The sequence below is a fragment of the Coffea arabica genome, chromosome 5e, assembly GCF_036785885.1.
Source record: "Coffea arabica cultivar ET-39 chromosome 5e, Coffea Arabica ET-39 HiFi, whole genome shotgun sequence".
NCBI classification, from domain to species: domain Eukaryota; kingdom Viridiplantae; phylum Streptophyta; class Magnoliopsida; order Gentianales; family Rubiaceae; genus Coffea; species Coffea arabica.
The window spans coordinates 53,163,641-53,185,622 of record NC_092318.1 but is presented as its reverse complement, the minus strand read 5'-3'; the positions used below and the strand labels follow the sequence as shown (position 1 = coordinate 53,185,622).

Below are 21,982 nucleotides of genomic sequence, written 5' to 3'. Positions count from 1 at the left end.
AAAATAAAATAAAATAAAATGATGACAGTAGCTCAACAGATATAAATACGTTACATATCATCTGCAGCATAAGTACAAACAAAGAAACATTAATCGACATTGATACTTCACAAGAAAAAATAGAAATCAAGAGCTATTTGAAAAAAAAAAATACACAAAAGAAGAAGATGAAGAAGAACGCACGAAGGATATTTTGACAAAAAAATGTTGAATAGATGTCGCCAGCTAGAGCTATAGCTAGACAGACCTTCCTCCGTCGCTGTCACTCGTCGCTGATCGTTCATGGATGGTAATGGGCGGCGACAAAGCAAACCGCCTCAAATCTCTTCTCAGGGGTCAATTGCCCAACATGGCCTAAATGCTAATCCCACACAAAATTTCGCAACCCTCTTGTTTCTTTTCTATGAAATACCGATGGTCTTTCCAAGCAACCAAAGCACAAGGGACAACTCTATGCCAAATATCGTGTGAAGCGAGGTCCTATCCAGCATGAATCCATAGACTGTCACTCCCGCTCTATTGTTTTCAAAGTATGTCACTGCGACATGCATAGCAACATCCAAAACAATCAGCTGCCTCGCATACACCATCAAGTCTCTAATTTACAAACTCAAAAAACAAAAAATTGTTTCTGAGGATTGGTTATTTAGGCGACAAAGATAATACGATGAGATAGCCAGGTTGTTCTCAATTGATTCTGACTTTCGTAAAAGCTGCATTTTTCAAAAGCCGAAATCAGAATTCCAGAAACATGTATTGTGTAGTTTCTGATTGAATTCGGCTTTTCCTAGCTTTAAGAAAGCCAAAAGTTGAAAGAAGATACAGTTGAGAACAGCCCGGCATCATGATCATGTGACAAAAAATCAATAACACAAGTACGAATTTGATGCACTATCATCCACATTCCTGATGTAGTGGTAGTAAAAGGCTTTTTTCTTGGACTGTATGAGGTTTTATACCAACTCACCTAAGGCTTGTCTCTTTTGGAATGAAATTGTGTTGTAGTTGTATGATGGAACGAGCTTGGTGTGGTCTATATCATCCTCTTCATCGCCAACATCATCATCAGCGTCAGATCCATCAGAACTCACCGGAAAAACGTGGTTGACAGGCACCCTAGAAATAGGCGTCTCAGCTTCAGTTGTATCGAACGAATCTATTGTTGCACAGACATGCCATTTGGCCGCAAGACATGTAACAGCTTGTGCTTTGTGTGTAATTCTGGTTGCACTTCTTAACAGGATCATCAGCCCTGCAAGAAGGCTGACGGAGCATAGCTGCATACCAAAGATGAGGCATTCAGCTTCAAATTTCTCTCATAAACAGATCATGGAAATATTGGAAAAGAATATGGAATTAGGAAACGTACAGCAAGTTCACCGGTTTTGTATATATTAAGATCAGCAGTTGAGCGCGTAGTCATGAGTAGGGATGCAAACTGGCTAACTGTTATGATGATCAATGCCCATAAAATGAATAAGCGGTATCTGTGGCTTATAATTCTTAAATGCCTTCTGATCCTGAGGTGTTCCCTCAACACTGATTCGACGTCAGACTCTACCTGGAAGACTTGTGCAAAGTCTTGTAATCGGAGGATCTGAAGATAACAGATGAGGCGAAAGAGAGTGCACACCAGGAAGAAGACCACAGTCCTGTAGAGCCATGAGCAAAGCTCTAAAATACATGCAACAGTGTCACTCACTATTATGTTGCCCAAGAAGGGAATTCGGGTGCCACCCGAGCTATACCACCAAATCTTGTAAGCGCACTCCACTGTGAAACAAGGTATCACAAAGATGAATACGATCTTCAGGGATCTCTGCATATAAAGACAATATTGCCAATCATGTTGATCAAAGCAGAATAATGGCCATTAGAAAGGGTCTGGTTGTCGAAAAAAGCAAATTACTTGATTGGTCAAAACAGAATAATGGCTATTAGATAGCGACTGGTTGTCAGAAAAGCAAATTACTTGATTGATTTAAACATCACTGCAATTTCACTGCCAGAGCTATGATCACTTGCTAGGCATCAAATCTTACGCCGTTAGCAAACTTAATGCACAGATTATGACTAGTGCTTTAGTATTATCTCCTGACCTGATTATTTTCGTTATTGAAAAGGAACTAACCAAGAATTTTATTTCCAGGATTGCCTATGAAATTTAAGCACTTAACAATCCAACCACAATATACCACCTTTTTCCTTCACAATGCTGACAGAAAGGTTTAATTGGGTGATAAATGTGGTTCTCAACAACAGGGTGATAAACAACAATTTAAGTCTTGAGCTGTATATAGCTCTCCTCCCCCTATATACAGCTATTTTGCGCCCCCCCCCCTCACCACTACTTCCTGCCCTCAGAATTCTTCAATCTAGAAAAGTTGATGGTTTGAGAAGAAGAACCTGTTCTAAGTTGACACTTGACAGGTTACAGTTCACCAGACTACTAGAGGACTGACCTTTCGTTTCCAGGAAACAAATACTACTTTTAGGCCACTCATCAAAACAATTAAGCAAAATGGCATGTTCCAAGAAGATCCACACTAAATTTACCACCCTACACAATCATACATGTTTACGAATTCATAGTTCTCCGAACTCGCAGGTGTATATACACTATTCCTATCCTAATCACATACTAGGATCCCCATTTGACTATTTCCAAAAACCAAAGAATGAGATCCTTTACCATAAACGTGGACGATCAGAATACCAGGTTGATTTAGCCGAAAAGACAGAAATTTCAAAGTCGAAACCTCTATTGTCTTGACCCCTAACGCGTGATTGATCATCAACCATACATGAAAACAAGTCGGATGCTTAAACATCAAAGCCAGTAACTTTAAATAATACAAAAAGTAACAAAGGAAGAAAGAAAGAAACTTACATTGAACTGAACGGTGTATCCTTTTCTGACGGTCTCGCTGTCATCACAAAGCCTATCGAAGAACAAGAATCTCCGGAGCCCATATTTCCTCACAAACTGGGAAAGGCAAATGAAAGATAGGGCCGCCAAGGTGCTAAGAGAAAGCTGCACAATGGTATCATAAGGCCTGCTGTGTCTGCTATCACAATCACTACAAGCCAAAAAGAAATGGGAGAGACAAGGGACGACGATAGCCAATACCACAAAAACAGACCACGAAAGAAACGCAGTCCACCAATCAGATTGATCCACGCACATCCATTTCAGCCATGTCCTGAAACTCTTCAATTCATCTTGTGCATGTGATGCACTTCTAGCTAACAATGCCTTCTTGCTGTTTTCGTTCAACGACGCTTCCCTGTCGGCTTCCATTGATCATTTAGTATTTACCCGAAAGGGAAAAACAATCAGTTCATCGTATGAACGAGGGTTAAACTATTATGAATTGAAGAGGCAGAGAGAAATAGGAGTTGGGAGGAGGGTGCGAAATTCGGAAGGCTCCTTGATTTTGGTTTGAAATGGGGTCTGATTTAAGGTTTTTATTATACTAGGAAAATAAATATAGTACTATTTGGCTTGGTTGAGATTATGAGTTGGCTTTGAATCTTGATTCTTGGATGCTTGGCTGGGATTGTGAGTCAAACGGGAAATATGGGGCGCGTAGGAAGGACGGACGAATGGGGCGGAGAAATGTGGCAGGTGAATTATTGGCTATGGTGGTGGTGGAATAAAAAGAGTTGGCTTGGCCACCAGGGTGGGGATGAAGAAAAGAAATGGGAGGGGATTCCGGCTGCGGGAGCAAGTATTTTAGGATTCTCCCCCGACACCTTAAATTGTTGGTTAATTTACTTGCAGTTAACGAGAGGGAGCATTGCTATGTTCTACAATAGGGGCAGATGGTGAATCTTTCGAATCATTTTCGTCCTCTTTTGCGATCATTTTGTCACGACTCTCGTCCTATTTGGTCCACAAATTTTGTTGTTTATCGAACCACCAAATAAAGAAAACAAAAAAAATCAAATGCAACTGAACGGGGAGTGATTGACTGATTACTGAGCTATAAGAATGATTTTCCCTTTCGATTGGACAGCTTGTTTCGAGTTTGATCAACATTTCGCAGCACCAAGTTAATGATCAAAATATTTTGATAAAAAAAAAAAAGTTAATGATGAAAATAAATTTGTGAATTAAACAAGAGTACATGCACAATTGGGAAAGGTGCAACTCTGTTTGGATTCTACAATTTTTTTTAATATTAATTTTTTAAATATTATAAAAAAATTTAAAATATACTCTAAAAGATATTCTAAAAAGGAGTCTAAATTTTTTTTAATGTTTAAAAAATATTTCGAAATATATTTTAAAAACTCTAATATTCTTAAATATTTCAAAATATTTTCTAAAAATATCTCAAAATATATTCTAAAAACTCTGCTACAATAAAAATTTTCAAAAATACCTTCAAAAACAACTAATCCAGACGAAGCATATTTTCTCTCTTTTTTTTTCTTTTCTGTTTGAAAAGTAGAGAATGCATAGTTAGAAAGGGATTTTCGAAAATTCACCACATTGCAAAAATCAAGAGTTTACCTAAATGGACTGTATTTTCTGAATTTTTTTAAGAGTCATTATTGTCTAATACACAGTCAAGAAAACTGACAAACAATTTGTTTGGATTGGTTTTTATTTCCTCAAATTTATTTGCTTACATCATCATTACAATTTCCAATACACCTTTTTACCTTCCCAATTACCTTTTTATCTCACATACATCACATCACAAAAAGTGCTACAGTAAAAATATCTCTAATAATTCACAATCCAAACAGAAGTAAAGTACTCTTATTTGATTTTAGATTGAGTCTAATAGATACTAGCAAGTTTCCACCATGTCCGTAAAACGCGCGGTGTTAAAAAGCAATAATCTGATCCGAGTCGATGTCACGGAGGCCGAAGTCGGGTGCACCTAAAATCTCAAGCAGCATGTGAGACAGCGAGAGCTGGCATCCATCTCATGCTCATAGTTGTTTCCTTCTTGCCTTTGTGCTTTGGGTAGTTTTCCTTCTAATAAAGACCAGCCCGTGCCACCACTTTTGACTGATGAGAGTATAACGATTCATCTTCTTCCTGTAAACGCCATAGAACTAGTAGATGCGTGTGTGCCCCCGGATGGATGTCGATGCAAGTAGTGTATTGATTGGTGTAAAACTTCCTGTCAGGGGGTACTACCATTGATTGCTTATAGATAGTGATGATGATTGGAACCGAATTTATCCAAATTCATTTTGAACAGAACCAGTCGAGATGAGCATCTCCAACTGCAATAGTCGTGTGGTAACAACTCTTTTACTCCTTTTTTTTTTCCCCCTTAACATCAGATGCGATCTGATCTGGAAATGTTAAAAATTGCTAGCAAGACTTGAATCCTCGAACCAAACTTGTACGTCTGGGTAGGGTTGTTCAGGCAGGATGAGTTCTTAAAATATTAAGGGATTTGTGGTGAAAAGATGCCTCTTACATTAGTGCATCCAATCACAGCTGTAATTAACTGAAAAACGACACTGCACATATGAGCGTTGGTTTGCAACGTGTAAAGTTGGAGATTCTAATTAAGCACAAAAAGGCCAGCTCTCCACATGATAATGTCAGACCAGTCGCTTATAGAAAATCATATTATAAATTTTGTGCTGCTAAAATATTTATTTCCAAATTTTTTTAAAAAAATAGGCATTGAATCTTCGGGATTACGTCTCGATTGCTTGTATTTTAATGGAGTGGTGGTATAATACAACATTATCAGTTCTTCGGCTGAAGATACCTTTGCAGAAACTAATCGAGATTTTTTTGTCAATTGTATTCGTTGAATTTAGCGTTACCTGGGACTCATCTGGATGCAGTTCTTTTTTTTTTTGTCAGCAACGATACATGTGTATAACCTACTCTATCCTAATCTAGGGGGGAGGGGGAGCCTAAAGAGGCTGTTGTAAGGGTTAGTGGGTATACAGACCCAACTAGACCAAGGAAATGTTATGGCACAATTCTTAAATTTTTTTCGCTGCTGATGAGATTTGAACCCTCACCAACAGTCCAACCAAGAAGGGACTTAATCCCTCCTGGTGGCCACTGAGCCATTGGCCCAGTGGTTGATTGGATGCAGTTCATGAGTCCTGCCTTTGGTTTTTTGGTTTTTACAGGTAGCAAAAAAGTTGGGATGGAAATTGACGTCAAACGTTCATTGGCTCATCTGTTTTTTGTGGAAAAGAACTCAATGCGGTTGGGATTCCGTGCAATTCGGTCCGGTTATCATACTTCTTGTATTAATTAGTATACAAATTACATTATGTTTATAAATAAAACGCTTGACATATATATTCAGTATAAGATGTACTTCTACTACGAGGAGACCTTTGGAATTGGGTCAATTCCTACTCCTACACCTACTAGGAACCTATACTTTGCCGAATGACCAATTTAACTAAGAAGACTTGGTTTAATATGATTAAGGGTTCGTTCGGGGTTACGGTAATTTATGGAAAAATACTTTTCTAAGAGAGCTCCTGATAGAAGTACTTATTAAGTGCTTTTAAGTATACTATTTGGAGACATAGTTCAATAAGTACTTATTGTATTAGATAATATGTGATTCGAAAATTTTTAAATGTATTTATCTCTTTATTTAGTTTATAATATAGAATAAAATAATTAAATTTAATGTTTTATTTTTTAAATAACAAAAGTTACTCTAAAAGCACCAAAATTTTTTTTTTTTTTTTGCAAAAAGTGCTTTTAACACAAAAAAATTTATTCATAATTTTATGGGATAATATTCACCGAATGCCTTGAAAATACTTTTAACAACTAAACGTGCTTTTTTACCAAAAGCACTACAACCCCAAAAGGGGCACAAGATGAGCCAAAATTCAATTCTCATATATTGCATTTGGATTGAGAGATCTGTTGAAAGATTTGAAATCCTTTCAAATCTCTTTAATTGTTTTGATCACTCAATATATATTTATTTTTGTAAATCATCAATTAATTTAGTGTTTAAAATATATTTAAATAATTAATAAATTATAAATCCAAATATACCTCAAGTAATCCAAACAACTAGAGGGATTTAGATCAATTTCAAAATTTTCATCAAATTTCTCAATTCAAACGGAGCTCTAAAAAGGTTTTGTTTCTTTTCCCTTTGGTTTTTCTCTTCCAACATGTCTGTGCAGGTTAGCGGCCAAAATGGGGACGTTAATTATTTCGATCCCAAAAACTTGCTCCAATCTAATATGCATGCCACTAGGATTCCAATTGGCTGTATTCTGACAAATGGGTTGATATACATAATTCGACCACGGACACGAACGATTATCCATGATAATCTTTTTGAATAATATAATATTTTTTAAATAAGATATAATTTGCGTGAACTATTTATAAAACTTAACAATAAAAACTAATTATTATATATGGAATCCACTTAAACAATAACAAATATCTCACTTCTATTGTAAAAAGGATGTACAGAAAATTTACATAGAATTATAAAAACATTCAAAAAAATATATTGTTTGGATAGTGAAATTATCTCAAATAATATTTCGCTTGCATCATAAACACATTTTTCAATTCACCTTTTTATATTTTCAATCACCTTTTATCTCATATATATCACATCACAAAAAATACTATAGTAATTATTCTAAATAATATTTCAAATAATACTCTCTATCCAAACACAGTAATTAAGGGTCAAATATTGTTCAGGATGGTTGACCGTCCCTGCCCCGCTCCTTATATAATCGTCCACCATCTAAACAGAACCTGCAATGCCGGTTCCCACCAAAGATTTTGATGTCTAAGGAGCTCAAGTACTTTCCCCTAACACCTCTCCATGGTCCGAGGGGTTGATAGATTCTGGGACATGGACTAAATGTAGAGTTTCAATCTCAACGGCCGCAAACTACGAGAGGAAGGTGGACTTTGACGTAGGGAAATATACTTGCTCAACGTATTATTATTAGTACATAAGTAGCTTTGAGGACTGGAATGCTGGGGAACCCACTCACCTACAATTCCAAATCCAAATATATTAAAAAGCCTAGTTCATTTCTCCAGGACAAGTTTTTTTTTTTTTTTTAAAAAAGGTTTTTCCACTACACACTAAACTGTAGAAATGGATTAAGATTGCAGAATATCTTGCGGGCAATTCTTTAACTTTTGACCAATTGTTTTCAGGGAAATTGACTGCATCTCAACTGGAAAGAATGAATAAAAGTAGGATACGACGAGAATTGCAATTAGATCTCCCTTACTCCCTAGTCTCACTCCCACTTCCATGTTTATTGGAGGAAGCAAAGAATTACAGTACCCTTTTTTATTTATTTTAGGCAATTACAGTACTTGACATTCAGCCAGTTCAACATAACTACGCCAAATCAGTCACCAGTACATGAGCTAATTCCAATTCTGGTCACTTACACAGGCGCAAGAACCGGTCAAATCATGACAAATAAATACTACTGTTAGTCATTCCCCCAGACCAAAAGTGCCCGCCTCACACGAGTTTGTTCTTCCATGAGATCATAAAATGCACTGCTGTATACATCATTTAAATTGTGCATTACCCGCCAAAATAGCTGATGGTTATGATAAGTTCATTCGCATTGAAATCCAACAGAACACTTGATAACAAGACTCAAAAGGAAGACCTTTGCAACTATGTCCCCATGGTACCAAAGCGCATTAATCTCAGCAGGAGATTCTATTTGATGCCGAATAGCAGGATTAAAGGAAGCAACTCAGAATAAGAACAGGGTGTTTATTTAAGTTTTTCAGAAAATGTTCAAAAAGTAGGCATCGGCCTTGCCAGGCAAAAAAAGGAGTTTTCGACAGAATGAAACACCAAATATATGGGGAAGGGAGGAAGGAAGGTACAGATCCTATCATCTTTCAGTGAGCCAACGTGTACAAAGTCAAAGTACCTAGCATCTACAACACAGTATGCACATCTAATGTGACCATCAAGCAAGAGAGGTATAAACTACCCTCAACAAAAATCAAAGAAGCCTCCATAAACCTATCCATCCACTCACTAGAGTATTCAATGCATCACCATTTGATCACAAAACCTCTCATTCACTAATATATAACTAGCCACAATCCCATGGTCCTAGCAACCAAGTAGAGCATAGTGTTTGGCTATTCCCACCCAATCAACTTCTTACCTTGCAAAAGTGCTAGCATGTAACTTGCTCCTAGAGGTAATTTGCCAGATGCAAAACAAATGAAAAGAAAAAACACAAGTGAATGGTTAACAAGAACAAGCTTCGCAGTTCTAAACATATGAGAGGCAAAAAAACTGCCAGACCGAATTATCTCAAGCTAATTGTATTTACATATCATTCTGGTACAAGATTCAAAGCACAAGTTCATCCATTGTGATACAACTAAGATGCTTATGCAGAGCAAAGCACAACCACAGGGAAAAAAGGAAGGGCATTATGATGCAAGTCAGAGCACTACAAAGGTATACTACATGAATTCAACAAACTTCTGCAAGCAATAGATGATGTCAAGCTCTAAAAAAAGTAAGTATTTAAGATGGTAAGAAACAGATCGATAGGCTAATAGCTTTGTTATTACTAGTACACCAAACAAATTAGCCAACAAATTCAATCCTCAACTTAGATCCAATCAGTTGAATATTTCTAGGTTCAATGCTTCCTCATTTCAAGCATCCAAATGCCGAAGAAAGAAACATAACAAGAGCCATCCACAAATCAAAAAACAAACAATACTCCATACCACACACGATAACTTGCAATTCATAACTTCCAACAGGAAAATCTCATGCATGGCTTCAAGTCTACCGACTTGATCAATCATTCAATGCACTTTTTACTTCAACACTGACTACATACTCATGCTTAAATACTAAACTAATGACAGGGCTTGCATATGAACCTCTACACCATTAATACACAAGCCTAGCAAACAAAAACTCATCAACAACCAAGATTTACGAAATAGCACACAAATCTACAGATTCATTTAAAGAAGAACTTCCTTTTGACCGTCAATCAAATTAGATAAAGCTCTCATTTTACATAAAACAAAGGGTGGCAATGTTCATATCCTCGTAAATCAACATGAGCTGCACCTCAGAACTGTTTGACCCAGTCTAGTTTTACAAGTAAATACTAAAGTAAATATCGTATCACTTCAAGAGCAACAACAACAGTAGAGACTGCTCTACATCCCAAAGCTCCCATACAGTTAAGATACAAAAATAAGAGTAATCAGTTCATCATACATTTATGATATCATATCACACTCTAGCCCATGTTTCAAAGCATCCATCTCAGTCATTCCTCTAACCATAATAACATTAAAATCATAATCTTAAGAATATTTTTAGGAAAAAAGAGGTAATTTCTCTTCAGACAACAGACTCATAGCAGACAGACCAACATATGACCCGCCAATCTCATCTCTCTTACAGCATCACCTTAGTCTTACCCTGCCTATGACCCTTTTTTTCAATTTTTTTTTGGGGAATTTTTCCGGCTTAAAACGAAAAAATAGAGAAAAAGGAAAATCCGAACATCCATATCGAATTGTTCGGAAATCATATTATCATCAGACAGATCAGAACATCCATTAAAGGCATAGAGCTGTGCAGTGAAGGTCATCAGCGTCAACATCCACCGGCGCTGGCAAGTTGAGGTCAAATGGCAATGGCGGCTTCCGGATGGAAGACGAAGCGATGTCGCAATCGCCGTCATCAATAACGGAGGAGGATGAATCGCAGTCGCTATGACAATCATCAGGCACCACCGGCGGCGACCGAGGATGTCTTCTGGAACTGGACGGAATCATGGAAGTCGCCGCCGCGGCCGTCGTCTGAGGTCTGGGACCACTGAAAGATTCCACAGTACTACTCAAGCTGCTAGAAGTGGGCCGCTGAGGGTGCAAAATCTGGTGCGGCTCCGGGTGATACAACCGGTTTTGAGGGTGATCTATAAACATGGCAGGGTCATTATTATTAAAATTAGGGTTATTAGGGTTTTGATAATTACTAAACTGGTGGGGATGATGATAAGAAGAGGTTGATGGCAAAGGGAAATTGGTTTTAGCTTTCGGACCCCGGAGAGTCCGAGCAGCGGCGTCGTAGGCTCGAGCCGCATCTTCGGCTGAGTCAAAGGTACCGAGCCAAACTCGAGTTTTTTTCCAGGGGTCTCTGATCTCGGCGGCAAATCTTCCCCAAGGTCTTTTTCTTACACCACGGAATCTGATCTCTTTAGATCCTCCAGATCCATTGGTTTCTCCGGCTGCTGCAGCCGCCGCCGCTTGCTTGGCCGCTGCGGCTGCTCTGCCTCTCCGCATGGCCGAAAGTCAAATTTACAACAAAATTACAAACAAAAGAAAGAAAAGAAAAGGAGAAGAGATCGAAAATTTCTTTTATCTACAAATAGAAGAAGAACAGAGAAATGAAGATCCAGAAAAGAGAGGAGAAGAGAGGAGAGGAGATGAGATATCTCTTTTTTTTTTTTTGTTTCTTTGGCAGTATTTTCTCTTTCCTTTCTCTTTTCTCTCCTTCTCTCTCTCTCCACACAACTTTCTCTCTCTACTGTATGTGGTGTGTTTGGTTGAGGAGGAATTGAGGGAGAGAGAGAAAGGAAAGGGAGGAGGGTCTTTTTTTCATTTTCCTTTATTTATTTTTGGGAAGTTTCCATTTCATTAGTTCGTGTACTGTACCTTTCTTGGTTTTATTCTACTATTTCCTTTATTTTATGTTCCTCCCTTTTCTCTCTATTTAAATTCTTTTTTTTTTTTGGTTAAATTTAAACATTTTTCTTTCTATGGTCTTAGGGTCTACTGTATAACTTTCTCGATTTTCTCTACCATTCCTAGCCCCACAAACCCAAGTTGTTTTCTCTTCTCTTCCGTTTCCCATCCTTTGGCTTTAATTCATCCATTTCATTCCCTCAAAAAAATAAAAATAAAAATAAAAATAAAAAACCATCCATTCATTCACAACTTGGGTTTTCTTCTTTCTTTTGCCTTTCTTAATCGCCAGTAGAATAACTGGATGACTAAAAAGACAAAATGGTCCTTGGAAATCACACGATTATCTTACATTATTTTAAAGATTTTTATTGAGTTGCATTAAAAGGTGAGACTCTCTATCTTTTGGTTTAGTAAAAATTCTTCATGATTGGTCATAGATATTAATGGACCAATTTTGTAAACCAACCAGAAATTTGTCTATCGTTTTTCTTCTTGAAAAAAAGAAAAAGAAAAAACGTGATGCTTCTAAATATTGAATATTAAGTTAGTGTGTAATAAGATTTTCCTCTTCTTGCTTTCTTTTCACTTATAAAGGACGAGTCCTAGTTTTCAAAAGAAAAACAAATATGTCAATATTTGCTTCTTTTTTTTTTGTGCGAGGATGAAATTGAGGATTTTTTTCATTAATTCGAGAAATAGTGGGTTTGTTTGGATACATTATTATTTTTTTAAATTACATTTCACTTACATTATAAATACATTTTTTAATTTACTTTTTTATTTCACATACATTAAGTTACAAAAAATACTACAATAATTATTGTAAATAATACTCTATCCAAACAAATTTACTTTTTAAAAAAAAAAATAATTCCAGAAGTACTTCGGTCCCGTAGCGTTGAGTTGTCTCAGCAGAATGTTTTATATATTCTCTTTTTTACGATTGGATTTGCTCCAAAATGTCGAGCATTCGCTTTGAGATGCTATTGCCTAGGAACAGAGAATATGCGACTTCGTCAGATGAAGTGATGAACAACAACGACGAGGGTGGCACCCAAAATTGACCAAATCGATTCCATGCTCCCAATACTTTCCTAAGTAACACACGTTTCTTCTAATCTTTTGCCCTTTTTGTCCCAAATCCAAGTTCATTATGCAATGCCGCAATTTTGCTTCTGCATAATTTTGCAGGATAACTCGCGGCCAAGTAATTTTTTCTTACCTTGCTCCCTTTTTCTCTTTCATTTTGAGATTTGACACGGTCATTGACCAACCACCCTGAATGAATGTTCATTCACCGGCGTAGTTAAGTTTGGCAAATGTCACATATGATGAGTCATTTGATAAGGTCAAGTACAAGAACAACATTTTTCTCACAAAATGTTTCGTGTGTGTGTGTGTGTAAATCCTAAATTGATGTGAGGGTAATCTGTAGTACTCCTATGAATGATTTATGGTCTCGCGAAATATACAAAGAAAATAAGTTCGGCAATTGGTTTATTAGCTCCAATCACATGAAAATAAATTGAAGAATAACTAGCCTATGTAAACTAGTAGTACTTTGAGCTATTTATTTTTTTTGACATAATAATGATAGTCTATTCTACACCTACTCCTACTCTTATTCTAACATATTCTATGAATGACCCAACTAGACCTATAGAGAGGTCCAACAGGAACTGAACCACCATTGGATCAGTGCATCCATCTGAATTTTTTGAAGAGCCACATACTGTGACGATTAGTGGGAGACGGTTCAAAGTAAGGCTCAAGATTTGAATCTTTATCTCCCACCCCACCAAACTTTCATGATTTGATGGTGGCCACCAGCCCTGAGCTGGTGGTTACTCTGAGCGGTTTATGCATACCTATATTTCTTGTACACTATTTTACTTCCCAACAATTAATAAAGCCACAACTGTGACCAATAAACTCAGAAAAAGCTGTGCGTACATACGTATATTTTGGCTATGGATCACCCCTACATCAGAACTTGTAAAAAACAAGTGCAATAAATAGATTTTGTTGCAAATGTAGAAGCCAGCAAACAAGTTGAGATTGTGGTCAAAAGAAGTAATTTGACTGAATGATTAGGCATAATAGCCAAGCTAACTTGCATAAGTCTATAGAAAGGAGTAATTTTACACATATGTTAGGGTCATTATTAGAAATTAAATTGTGAATTGGAATAGGCATGCTCGCACTATCATCCTCATGACACCTTGGTGGATGAGGCCACCACCGCTTGGTATGATTTGCCGTGACGGTGCCGTCCTGCACCCAACCCTAAGAAACGAATTATTTGCATACCAGGCTCCTGGATTGTTCAACAAATCTCATAATTTTCCATGAAGCAAATTGACATCAAAGACGGAACCAAATAACTTTACTGTTTGTATATGGGTTTTTCAAACGGATACCCACATTAACACATCTATATTTCATTTAACCTATTATGTATATACGTATATTAATAATTACTAATTTTTCTTACATTTATACATTTTTCTAATTAATCCCTTTACATTTATACTCTTTTTCTAATTAATCTTATATTTTAAAAAAATTAACGATTATGATAAACCTTTACGAGTATCCATAGGGCAACCGTTAACCAGACCATTTCAATAATGCTATTCAAAGTTTTTGATTGATGATCACGGAGACGGTTGCTTATTATCACACTGAATTCAGATTTACCTCTAATGATTATTGGATTTTCTTAGATAATATCAAATTTGGAAGATTACGGTCTTGTTCATAATGCGGTTTTCTAAAGAAAATTTTTATATTTTTTGTAAATATATTTTTCAATCATATTTTTACTTTATATATATATTATAAATAGTACTGTTGTGATATATTTTTCTTTAAAAAATCATAAAAATAGAAATTCAAACGGGACCGTCCACTGCAAATAAATGTACTACAAGTTCCCCCTCTCCCCTCCTCGAGTCTCTCCGACTTTGAAGGTTGGAGGAGGCCTAAAGCAAAACGCAAAACGGGAAGTAGTAGTATTATTTGTTTTATGATCCAAGATTTTCTTTAGACATGGACATTTCTGAACAAAATAAAGTATTTTAAGTTAATCGCGCATGGCAATTTTCCTAAAGAACAAGCACAAAGTAGAATTTGGAAATTAGTACTCATGAATTTTTAGAACTTTTGAATTGGTCGAAATATCAAACATGAACAAAAGAATTAGGCACTTACTTTCAATTCGCATTAGGCATAAAAATTCAATTTTGTTTGGATTGCTTCATATTTTTTCAATTTTATTTGCTTACATCATCTTTACAATTTTCAATACACCTTTTTATCTTCCCAATATCTTTTTATCTCACATACATCACATCACAAAAAATGCTACAGTAAAAGTATCCCAAATAACTTACAATCCAAACAGAATGTGTCCCTTCAAATTATGGGAAGGATTGAAAATTCATCCACAAGTACGATGAAAAAGGATAAACCAGCAAAAAATTATGAAAATGAGTAAAAAGTGGAGTTTTAAATAGTCGTACACCTTTGACAGGGAAAGAAAAAAAAAAAAAAAAGTGGCACTCCTGAAAAGGAAAAATTACCTTGACCAGCATGACCATTAAGTCTCGACCAGGCTGCGGGGTCAACAAGGGACAGACTGTAGACGCGCAACTATCGATAATCTAACCCTCGCGGCCCACCAACCGAGAAAATTGCTTAGCCATCCCTCTTCCATGATAAATATAGTAAATTATGATAATCTCCCCTAGAGTTTGTAGCAATTGCACTGACTTCCCTTAGTATATCTTAGACTACAATATTCTCTCTTATTTTTCTTATGTTGATTTTGTTAATTTTGATAGGAAAAAATGATATCCAAACACTCCTTTAACTTTTTTTTTTTTATAAATATCATCTTCACTATTTTTTATCGCAAATTTTTACATAAAACTTACTTAAGAAGTTAAATAAACCCACATTTTTTCAAATAATATTTCACTTGTATCATAAACACGTTTTTCAATTCATATTTTTATATTTCCAATCATCTTTTTTATCTCACATACATTATATCATAAAAAAGTGATATAGTAATTATTTTAAATAATATTCTATCCAAACAAACCAAATGTATAGATATCATTTTTGACACTTCATGAAATTTTGAAATAATAGATATCATTTAACATTAGTTAGTTCAGAAACCATTGATAGCTTACACTACGAAATGAGCTTTCAATTCCTAAACTACTGTCTCAAAGGTTTTGCAAATGCTATATTTTGGATTATTATAAACATAGAAGTGTGTTGTACTAGCATCGCAATATAGGACAAATGAGAGGCTTATTTAACAAAAAAAAAAATGGGAAGAGGTTAGCACAATTTTGCAAAACGAAGAAGCAGGGGCAATTATGTAAGAGTTTAGGGAAGGTCAAGGTAATTTGGCAAACAACTACGTGTTGAATTTCGAATTTTCTACACACACCAAGTCATAATAAATACACCAACCCGCGACCCACCAGCCCGACCCAACTCAACCTCCCGGGGACCATCCACCCTCCTACCCTTCCTCAGCAGAAATTATTTTTCCATTTTGTACCCCATATTTTAATGCTAATTAAAATATGGTAGTAGTAGCAGCCTAGTAGGTACTACCATTTCTCAACCTCGAGGGGTATCTGGTGTGCGGGTGGGATCCATCCAACTGACCACGTTGTCAGCCAAACACAATCATGTGATCCAGATCTTCCCGCCTTTATTCAGCTCACTGGCTAGGCTAAGGTGAGTTCCGGTAACCAGTCGTTGAATCGGCGGGAGAGTGGGGACATAAAGCAAGCTGAATCGGGGGGCCGGTCCACTCTGACTAGTTGACCCATTATCTCGTAAATTGAGGGGGCTCCGTGTCACGCCAACCGGCAGATGGTTTTGGCTTTCACAAGGCTTGGTTGAACAATTGAGCTACACGTATGAGGCTTCGCATTGGATTTTAGGGATAATTTCAGTCTCACGACCCTCTCCTAAGGTTTTTAAAATATCAGAAACTTCCCGGTCAGATTATTGGGTTCAATTGCCACGTCAATCCTGAAGAAACGCCTTAAATACCCACACAACTAAAGAGACATTTCACAATTATTTTCACATGACTAGTTAAATTGTTATTAACTAAATTTAACAGAAATAATGACATTTTATAAGTTTTTTTAATTCAAATATGCCATTACAAAAGAGGGGTCAAATATAGGCATCTTTCTGTGATTGATAATTGATGTGTGTAAGTGGAAACAATTATTCAAACTTTTAGTAGTTCTTGTGGAACAAGAGAAATTGAGTTTCTTTAAGCATATCTAAGGATTTATGAGACTTGAAGACGAAATTTGTCCTCAATTGTTTGGTGATTGTGAAAATCTTATGGTCAGCCTCTAAGATTTTTCTGCCCTTAAGTTTTGAATTTTTTATTATTTGATTGTAGATGTTAAAGTAATTCTTAATGGTCATGCTTAATAGTGACCTTGCAAGTGAAATGAATAACTTTGATCAAACAAAAAATGAAAAATATGACATTATCTAGTTCGTATTATGTTCTATATGATCCTCTTCATTTGATGATTGGTATTCAATTATAGTGTCTTTTCTTTTTTCTATCATAATTGTTACTTTTATTATAATGGAAAATAGGTGTTGATGTTGTATAAAATATAGGTAAAGATTGTTATTACTAAATTGAAAAACCTTTTAACGATGACAAATTTTTTTTTTTGTTTCTGATTATTCAACAAATGATATTTTTTAAACCAAAATGTTGGCTGTAACTGGGTTAACATGCTTTATTTCTCTTGTAGCAGATTATTATGCAACTGATGTGTTATAATAGATGTGATAGTATGATATTACACGTGCAATATGTAAATGAGACATTGAGTTGCTAAATTTGTTGTACAGTTAGAAAGCTGATCTTTTGTTTACACTCTATGAATATGGTAATAGTTACACTCCTCAGATTTGATAAAGTTAAAAAAGATATATATTGTTCGTAGTAAATTAACATCCTAATGCAAAAATTGAGGGTAGTTATGGAATCAAATTGCGTTCTCTCTCCTAATACCAATTTTATATTACTTTTGTATTTGAGTTGGGCTGATTTGTTACTCACTAATTAGTTTTATAGGAGGTTTCTGATATTTTGAAAACCTTGGAGGAGAGTAGTGAGACTATTATAAACCTCAGGGGAGGTTTCTAAAATTATCCCTTTAATTATTATTGGGTTTTTTTTTTTGTTTTCCATGGCCCATTTTGATTTCTTTTTAATATCTAGTGTGAACAAAAAGTTGACTTAGAAATGGTTGTTTGATTTGTTTTTGGTTTGGTGATTTTGTGGCCCAAGGCCGACCACGGCACCAACACCAACCAACCATAAAGAGTGGCATAAGACCTCTTTGCAGCTTCCTCTGCCTAAGTTCGACCTTTTCCTATACCATATTAATCTCAAATCATCAAATACACTACTTACTTGTACACCTAATTTTTAGTTGTCATATTTCTTGCGCTAGTGTGTTTTTCTTACGGTTTTTTTTTTTTGAAATTTTTGGCTATAAAGTTTACATATCCTGGTAAACAAGCATCTCAAATATCACGAAGGTTGCTAAAAATTATCTTCATAATCATAACATATTGAAGAGTAGTCTATCTAACGTTTAGCTTCGAATGAACGAGGCTCCTAATGATAAATGTACAATTCCTTCAAAAATCCCCTCCCCCATATTTAGATATATATGATTTTGTCTCTTTTTGTTTTTGTTTTACTATGTTCTCCTATTGGAAATATGAAAAGTCTGATTATAGAATAGTGGATTTTCTGATTCCAAATAAAAGATTAGTAACTGCAGAAAAGAGAAAGTAATAGAGATTAGTAACGTTGCATAACGTTACGGTTACATTTTGGAGAAGGCAGCAAATGAGGCCAATCACTTGCACAAATCAACTTGGAAAGACTTAACTTTTTAAAAAAATTGTTCAAAATGTCTCTCACATTTTTGTCAAATAAATTTTTCTATCTCTCACTTTTGAAATATTAGCTTTACGTTCATTACAAATTCAAATTAATAAAATTTAGTCTCCACCTAAGTTTTCGACCACTTTTTTAGCCTAAGATCACTATGTGATCCATATGCAATTATATTTTACATACAAAAAGGCTAGATCCTACTTTTTTTAGTAGTGCAAATCAATATAAATTAAGTTAGTTTTCACTTTTTTAAGAGAAAAATAAATATGGATTAGGTTAGATCATATATTTTAGAGGCAAAAATGAATATGGACTCACCTAAAACATGATCGTGTATGGGTCACGTGATAGTTTCAATGTTAAAATGGTTAAAAATCTAGATTGGAATCAAATTTTATCGATTTCATTTTATAAAGGTTTTAAAAGTAAATGACGAAAAAATTCATTTGACGTAATATGACAGACATTTCGAACGATTTTTCCTTACTTGAACCTTTTGCTTTTGTTCAAAGTTTGAGCATTCAAGGATCTATAAAAACAAAAGGTCGGTTTTTAATTTCGATTGCAAGTTTTTCAAACAAAAAAAAAAGTTTTAAGAGTGTTCGTTTACTATATTTCTTAATTATTTATTTTTTACCTTTCTATGGGAAAATGAAAGCTGGAGTAAGAATGTGTGAAACCAAAAGTCCGTTTCGATTGCCAGATTTTGAAGAAAAGGTTTAACAATGTTTTGTTTAATATACTTCTTAATTTTTTTTCACCTTTGTATGAGAAAATGAAAGCTTGACTAACTTTTTCCTATGTCACTCAAGAGGTTCTTGGGTTCTCATCCTTTCTCAAGTCAGGAAACCGTTGAATGCCCTCTAATCTCGAAAAGCATCCAATAAGCCAGCCATGAACCATCCTTGAGAAACATCCCACACACCGGAAAACATCCAACTTAATGGTAGAAACCTTTTATTTGACGCTCAATCTTTTATTTTTTTTTTAAAATTCTTTTAAATATCCTTAACCTTATAAGAGGAAGGAAAGGGGACAAGGGGAATGCTTGGACTCTGCCATTCTTCTTTAGCTTCAACAAGATTTAAATTACAAAAAGGTTTCACTGTTAAAGTTGCAAAAGCCGAAAAGCAATAAACGTGGAAAGCGTACGCATAAATACACAAATACCAGTATGGTGGCTTTGTTAATAATCAGTAGTGAAAGCTGAACCAGAAAACATTAAAAGAAACCCGACAAGTACACAGGTTTTCTCGTGTTAAACGTAATGAGTTTCTTTTATAAGTAGTCATTTTCACAACTTAAGTGAATTTCTTAAAGCGTATTGAATGGAACGTAAGAACTGAATTATATACCATGATGTGTAAGACACAAAGTGAAAGCAAAAAATATGTACGAGACTCTCCAATACAGTAAAATTTTTTAGGAAAGGTTTTATTTATGAGTAAATCTGAAAGGTTTTGTTTACACTGAAAGGTTTTAGGAAAGATTTGTTCATGAATCCAATATTTTTCAGTTTTTTAGCAAAACTGAAAAGTTTTAGGAAAGGTTTTGTTTGTTAGTAAATCTTATATACCCCTGACAGTGTATACACTATCATCGTTGGATTCATGACATGTGTGCAAAAGTTAAATTTCAAATTCAAATTTTGTATAGTTGTTATTCATTCAATGCTGACAGTGTATAGTGTAGCAGGAAAGATTAATCCTTTGTTTGTTCATCAGGCCAGTTTATTAAGGATTAAAATATCCTCCTTCCTCATTCTAGACCAACCAAAAAAAAAAAGAGAGAAAAATACTAGTAACAAATTCATCCTCTAGAGCCACGCTTGATGTTTTGGCCCCGTGCTGACGACTGATGACATAACTTCAAATGCAAGCTACCGTGATGCATGTTTCGGATGTGGATGTAGTAATCAAAAACTCATCTTCAAATGGGTTGGTTCCTTTCACATTACGCTTGGATGCCTAAAATAAACCGACGCAGCTTTACCATTACCCTCGCCTTCCGACCATTTTACTTACTTTTCCCCTTTTCACCGAAAGTTTTCTTTTATTTTAGTTTTTAAAATTTATTATTGTTGTTATCATACACAATGCATAATCAAACCATTACGCAATGAATATTGAGATAACCAATTAACAAAAGCAGATATTTCCGTAGACAGCAGCCGTTCCTATCACTGTAAACAGATGCATTCGCTTGTTAAAAATACTCGGTTGAATTAATTTTGTGCAATTTCATGAAAATTAACTCCACAAGAAAGGAAAAAAACGCAAATCAGCTGTTATTACTTGGGCCCATGGATTGTAGCTGGTGCAGAGCAAAGTTGTTAATTCTGCCGATTTGTTGGTCTCAGGTGCTTGTCAATTAGTAGGGCGTGACAAGTCGGGTTTGAGTCGAAATTGAAAATTTTTGACCCGAACATGTTTTTATGTAATACACTCGGACCCGACTCATATACCCGACGGTCTTGACTTTAAAGTTCCGAAACCAGGTTTGATGGTCCCGAATCAAATCTAGGTCGAATCCGAGTCTACTTGGAAATAAAAGGTCAAAATTTAAACATTACAAAATTAAATCCAAAACCAATCATAGATCCAATCTTCAAACTTAAACAAATCAAATTACAAAATTAAATCACAAATAACTCGTAATAGTCAATCCAAAAGTAACTAGAAATCAATCTATAAAGTCATTACTAAATTGTTAATTTGATAAAAGAATATATATAGAAATATTTTTTATAATTATTAATATATTGTTTGGCCGGGTCGGATAATGATCGTAATCCTATATTTCGTATCCGCCTTGTTTTTTTTAGAGTAAATGGGATTGGATCCGAATCCAAATATCAAAATTAGTTTTCAACCCAAATTCGAAAAAATTTATCGGATATAAGTCCGGATCCAAATCCCGACCCATTGACACCCCTGTCAATGGCTGGCTTGTGTAGAGGTGAAGTATTCCGTTTGGGTCGCCAATTATTTTGGTAAAATGATGGGATTGTTTGCTAGTAACTTCGGAATCAAGGATTATCGTTGGGCAGGCAGGCACCATAAAGAATTGCTTTTTTCTTCCCCTTTCACACACTAATACGACTCGCATGAATTTTTACACTACAAAATGATTGAGAGAGAATTGCAATGTATATGGACTGATGACGGTCGGTATGATATGGACCTTATGTTGTTCATGTCCATAAATTTGACACGGGCCTCTCTCTCTCTTTTTTTTTGGGGGGGGGGGGGGGGGGGGGGGGTTGGGGGAAGGGGGGT

At 35.5% G+C, this 21,982-nt stretch overlaps 2 protein-coding genes across 3 annotated transcripts; both read right to left on the bottom strand.

Annotated features, from left to right (window-relative positions):
* Positions 1–27: 27 nt before the first annotated feature.
* Positions 28–3,784, bottom strand: LOC113690548 (uncharacterized). 2 transcript variants are annotated; one of them, XM_027208508.2, is made up of 5 exons: positions 3,131–3,784; positions 2,891–3,034; positions 1,370–1,819; positions 968–1,277; positions 28–538 (listed from the first exon to the last, which is right to left on the bottom strand). In XM_027208508.2, the coding sequence occupies exons 1-5, from the start codon at positions 3,299–3,301 to the stop codon at positions 402–404; spliced, it is 1,212 nt and encodes a 403-aa protein (XP_027064309.2). In that variant the 5' UTR covers positions 3,302–3,784; the 3' UTR covers positions 28–401. The 2 variants fall into 2 exon arrangements, with proteins under 2 accessions (XP_027064309.2, XP_027064308.2); XM_027208507.2 differs by having other exon boundaries at positions 2,891–3,784.
* Positions 3,785–10,181: 6,397 nt separating this feature from the next.
* On the bottom strand, positions 10,182–11,680 carry LOC113690547 (ethylene-responsive transcription factor 3). The gene has a single exon (XM_027208506.2). It carries the CDS (start codon positions 11,312–11,314, stop codon positions 10,589–10,591), a length of 726 nt encoding a protein of 241 aa, XP_027064307.2. The 5' UTR covers positions 11,315–11,680; the 3' UTR covers positions 10,182–10,588.
* Between the last annotated feature and the right edge of the window lie 10,302 nt (positions 11,681–21,982).

Bases quoted from the DNA above. Each gene is read 5' to 3' on its own strand.
- LOC113690547 (XM_027208506.2), bottom strand. From the start codon at position 11,314: ATGCGGAGAGGCAGAGCAGCCGCAGCGGCCAAGCAAGCGGCGGCGGCT.
- LOC113690548 (XM_027208507.2), bottom strand. From the start codon at position 3,301: ATGGAAGCCGACAGGGAAGCGTCGTTGAACGAAAACAGCAAGAAGGCA. The intron at 1,820-2,890 runs GTAAGTTTCTTT...CTTTATATGCAG, and splicing joins GATACACCGTTCAGTTCAAT to AGATCCCTGAAGATCGTATT. The intron at 1,278-1,369 runs GTACGTTTCCTA...TTTGGTATGCAG, and splicing joins ACAAAACCGGTGAACTTGCT to CTATGCTCCGTCAGCCTTCT.